This window comes from Acanthisitta chloris, unplaced genomic scaffold, assembly GCF_000695815.1.
Source record: "Acanthisitta chloris isolate BGI_N310 unplaced genomic scaffold, ASM69581v1 scaffold15259, whole genome shotgun sequence".
Lineage (NCBI taxonomy): Eukaryota > Metazoa > Chordata > Aves > Passeriformes > Acanthisittidae > Acanthisitta > Acanthisitta chloris.
In genome coordinates, this window is record NW_008689889.1 from 10,684 (window position 1) to 18,822 (window position 8,139).

At 55.6% G+C, this 8,139-nt stretch overlaps 2 protein-coding genes across 2 annotated transcripts in view; one reads left to right on the forward strand and one right to left on the reverse strand.

The window, feature by feature from the left end:
* The first annotated feature begins 323 nt into the window (after positions 1 to 323).
* On the forward strand, positions 324 to 2,797 carry G6PC (glucose-6-phosphatase, catalytic subunit). The gene is made up of 5 exons (XM_009081602.1): positions 324 to 749; positions 1,257 to 1,366; positions 1,736 to 1,844; positions 2,070 to 2,185; positions 2,286 to 2,797. The coding sequence occupies exons 1-5, from the start codon at positions 520 to 522 to the stop codon at positions 2,795 to 2,797; spliced, it is 1,077 nt and encodes a 358-aa protein (XP_009079850.1). The 5' UTR covers positions 324 to 519.
* A 2,008-nt stretch (positions 2,798 to 4,805) lies between these two features.
* AARSD1 (alanyl-tRNA synthetase domain containing 1) overlaps positions 4,806 to 8,139 on the reverse strand; it is a gene marked incomplete at its 5' end in the record, with an annotated part of 3,709 nt that continues 375 nt past the window's right edge. Inside the window, 9 exons of the mRNA XM_009081605.1 lie at positions 4,806 to 4,941; positions 5,078 to 5,172; positions 5,601 to 5,655; positions 6,131 to 6,222; positions 6,408 to 6,474; positions 6,645 to 6,775; positions 7,364 to 7,480; positions 7,560 to 7,716; positions 8,031 to 8,088. Coding sequence (XP_009079853.1) covers positions 4,806 to 4,941; positions 5,078 to 5,172; positions 5,601 to 5,655; positions 6,131 to 6,222; positions 6,408 to 6,474; positions 6,645 to 6,775; positions 7,364 to 7,480; positions 7,560 to 7,716; positions 8,031 to 8,088 — 908 coding nt within the window. The remainder of the gene's footprint in view (positions 4,942 to 5,077; positions 5,173 to 5,600; positions 5,656 to 6,130; positions 6,223 to 6,407; positions 6,475 to 6,644; positions 6,776 to 7,363; positions 7,481 to 7,559; positions 7,717 to 8,030; positions 8,089 to 8,139) is intronic.

An 8,139-nucleotide genomic window follows, 5' to 3' on the forward strand; every position in this document is an offset into this window, starting at 1 on the left:
TGTGAAGTGCTGGTTAAATTAGCCTGGAAAATGAGGAGTGGATGGGCAGCCTACCCTCCACTCCATGCACCAGCTCCACACTTCTGGGCATCCCTGCCGTGCTCCAGTGGTGGTTCACGGAGAAATGGCAGAGAGTGTCACAGCCCTGGGCACAGCAGCTCTGTCACACAGACTGCAGGATAACACAACAAAGGCTCAGTGGTTCAGTCAGAGCAGCTGAACTGTAGTACTGGGAGGCTGGGGCTGCAGGGTCGCCTCTGTGAGGGGACGGTGCTGGTGCCGGAGCACCCTGTGCTCCGTGCACCCCCAAAGACTGTTTTCCCTTTTACGTAAGTTGTTCCAAACATGTTTGTAACGACACCCCCCCCGGTGGTGCACCTTTGGCAAAAGTGGTTTTGGGTCCAAAGATCAGTGCTGGGACAGCGACCTGCCTGTTAGCAAACAAGACCCTGCAGAGTATAAAAGCCAGTGTCACAGCAGAGCGCGGGGCAGCCGGAGCCACGCTGAGGGCAGAGCAGGATGGAGGCACACATGAACCTCCTGCACGACGCAGGCGTCCGGGCGACTCACTGGCTGCAAGGGCGCTTCCAGGGCTCCCAGGACTGGTTCCTCTTCATCTCCTATGCTGCTGACCTCAGGAACGCTTTCTTTGTCCTCTTCCCCATCTGGTTCCACTTCAACGAGGCGGTGGGCATCAGGCTCATCTGGGTGTCTGTGATCGGAGACTGGCTCAACCTCGTCTTCAAGTGGTGAGTGGCTCTGAGCCACGGCTCCCTCCGAGTGTGTTGGCACAGCTGGACTAACACGGGCCAGATGTGTGCTCTCAGCCCCTGTGATGGAGTAGAACAAAGACCAGAGTTCAGCCCCAGATGGGCAGTGGCAATGGTTGCTCCTTCCCAAGCCATGCAGCAATGGCTCCCACCTTCCCAGAGCCAGGCAGAGAGATGGAGCCTCCTGCAAACAGACCCTTCCCATCAGTCAGGTCTGTGGTGCTGTGTGTGGGCTGCACAGAGCCCCTCACCACAGCAGGGTCGCACTGACTTGCTCCAGGAAGTTCTTGCTGTCCTTCAGGGATTGGGATGAGGACATGGACAGGCAGTGTCAGCTCTCAGAACCAAATGACCAGCTGGATGCTGTGTCTGTCTGGATGCTCCTGGACCACCCATGGGTCCTTTGCTTCTTCCAGCTCGTGGGGCAGAGCTGAAGCTGCAGCCATGCTCAGGATGCCCACAGCCCCCATTCTCCTTTCTTTTCAGGATCCTCTTTGGGGAGAGACCTTACTGGTGGGTCCATGACACGGACTATTACAGCAACAACTCCGCCCCAGAGATCCAGCAGTTTCCGCTCACCTGTGAGACTGGCCCTGGTAGGGTCCCCCAGCCCCGGTAGGGTCCCCCAGGCTCAACAGAGGCAGCAGGTGCTTGCCCAGGGTGACCTGCACATGCAGGGAAGGGGTTGCTGGCCTGGCCAGGGCCATGGCTGGCAGCACATGCCCTGGCCAGCTCTTGAAAGAGGGTCACTACCTCCATGCTCCTGGGGACACTGGCCCTGCCTGCAGAGGGAGGAGCCAGGGCAGCCCCTGCTCAGCACAAACCTTGACCCTCAGTGCAGACGTGGTGGTTCAGCACAAACCTCATGCTCAGCTCCGGCTCATGCCAGGGCTATGCTCTCCCCTTCAGCCCCAAACACAGGCAGCCACTCTGGATGTCTGACCAGGGGCTCTCTTCTTGCCCAGGGAGCCCATCTGGCCATGCCATGGGGGCAGCAGGCGTGTACTATGTCATGGTGACAGCCCTCCTCTCTGCTGCCATGGGGAAGAAGCAGTCAAGGACTCTTGGATACTGGTAAGCTGTGTGCCAAAACCACATTTGCTGGGCAGAAGCAGCTCCAGCACTGACAGGCACAGCTAAGCCGGTTGAGGCACAAGGCTGTGGACAGGCAGCCAGGCTGTAGCACCCCAGGTGGAGTCTGCACGAGGACAGGCTCAGCAGGTAGCCAGGCACTGTCTGGGGTATGTGATGGCAGTGAGAGCTGGTCCTGGCTCCAATGTAGCCACCTGCCCCTTGCAGGATGCTGTGGACAGTGCTTTGGACAGGGTTCTGGGCAGTTCAGGTCTGTGTCTGCCTGTCCCGTGTCTTCATTGCTGCTCACTTCCCGCACCAGGTCATCGCGGGGGTGTTCTCAGGTGAGTTCATTGGACCCCCCCATCCTCTTCCCTGAAGCACAGCCGTGCTGGGCTGTGGTACCTGCAGCACTGACCATTGCTCCTGCTTTGTTACTGGCAGGGATGGCCGTGGCCAAGACCTTCCAGCATGTTCAGTGCATCTACCATGCCAGCCTTCGGCGGTACGTGGGCATCACTTTCTTCCTCTTCAGCTTCACCCTGGGATTCTACCTGCTGCTACGGGTGCTCGGCGTGGACCTGCTCTGGACACTGGAGAAGGCACAGAGGTGGTGCAACCGCCCTGAGTGGGTTCACATCGACACCACCCCCTTTGCCAGTCTCCTCCGTAACCTGGGCATCCTCTTTGGGCTGGGGCTGGCCCTGAACTCCCACATGTACCAGGAGAGCTGCCGGGGGAAGCAGGGCCAGCAGCTGCCCTTCCGCCTGGGCTGCACTGCTGTCTCCCTCCTCGTCCTCCATCTCTTTGATGCCTTCAAGCCACCCTCCCACATGCAGCTGCTCTTCTATGCCCTCTCATTCTGCAAGAGTGCGGCTGTGCCGCTGGCTGCTGTTGGCCTCATCCCCTACTGCCTCTCCCAGCTCCTGGTCACACAGGATAAGAAAGCTGCCTAGGGTGTCCCTGCAGATAACTGTGCCCAGGCCCTGGCTGCACCTCAGCCACTGTTTGCTCCCCTCTGACTGCACAGACTGATGCCGCGCTGGGAGTGGACTGTGGAGGCTGGGCTGGTGACACTGCCAGATGGCTCCCATGGCACGAACTCACAGTGTCAGTCATGCTGTAGGCTTGGGCAGTCTGTAGCTGGCTGATGGCACAGCGAGCCCTGCACACCCAGGGCTCCCCTACTGCCCCTCCACAGGTGGGGGTCATCAGCCCTGGACCCAGCAGCAGTGGGGGGAGACCCTGCACTCCCCTGCAGCTCCTGAGGACCTCCGTGCTGCAGGGCTGGGGAAGGCACCGCTGGGAGCAGGGTGCTCCCCACTGGGGTCTACTGGCCAAGCAGCTCTGTGACAGGAACAGGTAGACACTGTGACATGGAGATAAAGTGCCAGCGTGAGGGACCCACAGCCCTGGGGCATTTGGTGTTCGCTGCTGTGTGACATGGGGTGCACATACACCTGTGTGTGTACATACACAACACATATCTGCACACATGTGCACATGGGGGTGTGGCTGTGCACAGGAGGCATTTTATTAAAGCTGGAGGTGTGTTTAGCTGGTGAGTTTGGGTGTCCCTGGCCAGCGCGGCTGGATGGGGAATCAGCTCCCGGGTGCAGGGCTGTGACACAGACTGTGGGTGCTGAGGAGCACCAACACCTGCAAGACACATTCAAATCACTGGGAAGGGCAATGCCAGGTGCCCCAGGTCTTTGCCTTTTGCCCTCCAGTGCCAGCACAGTGTGGGGGACAAGCTGCTTTACATGCTGTTCACACAAGGTTTCTGGGTGCACTTTGTGCCAAGAACGGGGACAAACCCATGTAACCTCACTGCTTACAGAAATAAGTTCAGCTTTGGGATCAACTGACTTGGCTGGGGCTGTGCTGAGCCTCCAGGGTGTGGGGACAGAGCTGGTGTTTGGCTGCACTGCAGGCTGAGGGTGGTCAGTGCTGGCAGAGCGCCAGCGTCCCAGTCCCCTGCCTTGGTGTCCCAGCCCCCTGCCTTGGTGTCCCAGCCCCCTGCCTCCACCCTGTGCCCGGTCTGCAGCAGAAAACCAGCTGTGGGCTCGCCCTGTTGCCTTCCAAGCCATGCAGGCTGTACAGCCCAGCAATTAACTCTGTCAGTAAACATCCTCACTCAGACTGAGGTAGTTTAAAATAGACACAGAGGTGCAGACACTTTCTTTCTGCCAGACTCTATGTGCATGAGCAGACTCTTCCCCAAAACACCAGTCCCTGCAGCACTGACCCCAACAGCTCAGCCATGGGCCACCAACTGGAGAAAACCTGTCATGCTATTCCTAGGAAGGGGAAAAAAATCCCAAATTACCTGTTGTGCCCCACTGGCTCCACAGTGCCCTTCAGTTCCTCCAGCTGAGACTGCAGCAGCTCCAGGGCTGAGGGGACAGCAGTGCTGCCTGATCCCAAGGGAGTTTCAGGAGCATCAGCCTGAGAAACTTCCCATGTTCAAAAAAGGACCAGTAAGAACTGCACCCCAACAAGGACAAGGACTGGTACATAGTGGAGAATGATCTCCTCCTTGTGGGGCACCTGGTCTCCCTCCCAGTTGCCTCTGCCCCTGCCTAGGCCAAGGTGTTGGGGGGGGGGGACCGGGGGGGCCCAGCTGCCTCTTGCTGAGTGCTAGTGCCAAGCAACTGCTCCTCAGCAACTGCTGCAAAGCAAATCTCCGATGAGCTGCTGGCAGAGGCCCCTCCTGGCTTTGGGAACCCTACAAAGTGGTTAACTAAGGACTCCATTAATCCCTGTGCCATTTGTCTGGGAAACGAAAGAGCCCTTGCAGGAAGGCACAGATGGCAGATCCCCTCCCTGTTTCCATGAACACCATCCCAGGCCGTGCAGAGCATGTGCACACCAGCTGTTGGGTTCAGGTCTTTATTTTCTGGGAGAGACATTGGTGGAGCCTATGCAAAGCAGGAAATACAGCCCTACTTTGGGAATTGTTTCCTATGCTTCAGGGCTTCGATGGCTGATGAATTCCTGGAGAAGAGCTTGCACTTCCCCTCGGCGGCTCATCTTGGTTGCCTTGCCCTGGAAGCGGCCACGCTTTCCAGCTCCTTTCCCCCCCAGCAGCTCTGCTACCCTGCAGCAACAACACCACAGGCTGAAGCCCAACCTGCTCCAGACAGTGAACACGGATCCCCGCCCAGATTGTACTGTGCAGCTGCTCAGTCTGCAACATCAGGATTCTTACTCAAACAAACCACAGAACATGTTACCTGGGACCTAAATTCTCAACAGCTTCAACAGGTCCAGCTAGAAGGAAGAGTCCTGCTTCTTTTTCATCTCCCACAGTCAGGAACAGCAGGGTTTCCTGTGGGCAGAGATGGATCTTGCTCCAGAATAACCAGTGCCTCCATGCCCAGGAATTGGACAGATACTGGCCACAGGCACAGCAACAACTCAGAACTTTATGTGTGTTACTGAGACACTGTTTGAACAAAGTAAAAGGGAAGAGGCTTCTGAACCTTTTGTGCTCAGTCACATGTTGTGGGGACAGGACAGTACCAGGGTATCCTGAGTTAAGGAATCAGTTGGCAGTTGGACTAGAAGATGGTTGTAGGTCCCTTCCAAATGAAATACTCTACTCTTTCTATTCTACTCCTATCCTATCCCATCCTATCTCTGTGTGAGGCCCCAGACCTGCAGCTCGTGCCTGAGACAGGGCCTAGGCAGCTCCTGCCTGTGTACAGCTCAGGGGCAGCACCAGTGGTGTCAGGTTAGTTCTCACCAGTGACTCACCTCTGTCCCGATCTCATTAGCGATGATGTTCATGAATTCAGAATCACCCTCTTTCCTGTACAGGTAGGCAAAAAAACACTTGAGAAGGAAGCAAAGATCCCCTCCTGAGTCCAAAATCTCAATCAGAAGCCAAAGGCCTGGTCAGGGATTTTGGTCTCTTGCTCTCAGGATGGAGATTAGGTTTTGTCTGTGTATCTAAGTCCTTGCTGGACATTCCTGTGGACATGCTAGGAACTATTTTAGTGTTTAACTTTCAGAAATAGAGCCCCACAGTTTTATCTGAAAGTATCAAGGGCAGAGAGAAATCAGATGGACACAGACACTTCTCAGCCACCAAACCAGAAGAGTTCAGTAACTGAATTACAGATTCCTTTAATTACACAACTTTCCAGCAGGCCAAGGCAGTTTAATATCCTGTTCACCTCATTTATATTCTTCCTTGAGAACACAAGCCTGAATAGGTGCGACAGATGCAGCTGCCATGAAACATGTGAGATACACTGGCCCCTGTGCCCTGAGCTCCCCCATACCTGTGCAGCACAAACAGCTGCTCTGGAGCAGGTTTGCTCTTGAAGTCCTGAGCTATCAGAACAGCAATGTCTCTGAGCAGGTTCAGGTTGTTCTGAGAGAAAAGCAGAGAGCTGTACCACAGCTGAAGTCAGTGTGAACACAACTGTGTCCCCAGAGACTGGAGCACTTTTCATAGTACCCTCAAACACTGAAGCCCGGGATTCAATTCCCAGTCACCACTAAAGCTCAGGTCCACAGGAAGCAGCCACAGCTCCCTTCTCCCAGACATCCTCTTACCTTCTGCAGCAGTTTCACAGAGCTCTGCAGTCTCTTCACAGCCTCTACGTGCTCTCCTGGTCCATTTCTGAAAGAACAGGGAGAGTTTGGGTCACTGCTCTAAAGGACAAAGGATCTCCCAGGGGAGCACAAGGAGGTAACATCATAAACAGCCCCACAAGCTGTACCCTGAGGCTTATTTGGTATGTGTCAGGAGGAAGAGTAGAGATGAAATAGCAGAAGTGGAAAGGGCATTACTTGAGCAGGGAGGTCAGAGCCTTCTCAGTGCTGTGACTCTGCTCGATTGACTTCAGCACTCTGTTTCCCACCAGGAAAACCAAGTTGGTTTTGTTCTTCTTCCCTTTTTCTGTGCCAAGGAGTTTAATAACCTTAAAAAGAAAATCACCCTGTCAAAACAGCACTTTGGTTATACACAGATGGTCAGTTCCTACCAGACTATACCTTGTGGTGAATATTGACTCTCTGACAGTAAAAATAAACTGATTAAAATCAACCATAATGTCAACGTGCCAAAAGAGATTAGATGTGCTGGGATTGGTGCAGTTCCCTAGTCATGGACTGCATTCTGTATCTGGATGTCTCTGCTGGGAAACAGATTCCAACCAACCACTGAAAACACAGAAACACTTAGAGGCAGCTCTAGAGTTTTATCACCACCTGTATGCACAGACACAGAGGATTTCTCATCCATGGCAAACACTCAGAAGTATCAGAGCTCTAAGCAGAGGGAGCACAGTCAGTGCCCTGACAGCCCCATACCTTCCACAGAGGCACTGGCAGAGCAGGGAATGTCACTGCTGCACACAGGGCTGAGCTCTGGGATGAGGAAAGGACAGGCCCCAACACCTGACAGCCTGCACATGGTCCTCCTGGGGCTCCCCAGCTAGGGCTGCCACCACCCCTTCCCCCCAGGGCCCATGCACAGCTGCTGGAGCAGCCTGGCCTCAACCACCCACCTGCAGGTCACTGAGGTTGGAGACATGGGTGCCACAGCACAGGTTGGAGTCGATGCCCTCAATGTCCACAACACGCACAGGCCCCGCGTGGTCCTCAGGCAGCCCCCGGTGCCTCATCTGGGCCAGGATGAGCAGACACTGACTTCCCTGCCCAGTGACATCCCCCATGGGCACCTGCAGCTCCTCCCACACTCACTGTCTCGATTTCGGGGTCTCCCACAGGCAGTTCCCTCACTGACACAGGGACCCTGCCCCGGATCTTCTCATTCACACTGCTCTCCAGGGCCTTGACCTGCTCCACGGTGACCTTGGGGGTGTCCAGCTCAATGAGGCTCCTCTGGCGGCCCAGCTCCCTGTGCCAGCACACAACATCTCTGCTGCGGCTCACACCAGCCCCACACAGCACCAGGGGCCAGCACACTGCTGGGGCTGGAACAAGACACACCTCTCTCCTTCCCCTGTCCTGCCCAGAGCACCAGGTGCAAACCACAAGACAGAGCAAACACTTTGCACAGCTTCTCTCCAGCTCAGTCACCTCTCCCTGAGCTCGAGGGGGATGTCCAAACTGCTTTAGGTGTGTTGCTGTTCAGACTCTGTGTGGCCCAGCACAGTGAGATTTGCTAAGCAAAGTAACACTGGGGTCAAAAAGACCCTTTTTCCTGCTCACCACGAAGTTGTCTTGAAGCCAAACATCTGTTCCGCAATGGCAGTGATGAGATGCTGCCCTGGAAGAGATGTGCAAGCACCAGCTCTGAGCCCACTGGCATTCCAGTCAG

What these genes read in the sequence shown, in the direction of transcription:
- G6PC (XM_009081602.1), top strand. Translation starts at nt 520, where the DNA reads ATGGAGGCACACATGAACCTCCTGCACGACGCAGGCGTCCGGGCGACT. An exon ending in TCAAGGACTCTTGGATACTG is followed by an intron (nt 1,845 to 2,069) that starts GTAAGCTGTGTG and finishes TGCCCCTTGCAG; the next exon opens with GATGCTGTGGACAGTGCTTT. An exon ending in CATCGCGGGGGTGTTCTCAG is followed by an intron (nt 2,186 to 2,285) that starts GTGAGTTCATTG and finishes TGTTACTGGCAG; the next exon opens with GGATGGCCGTGGCCAAGACC.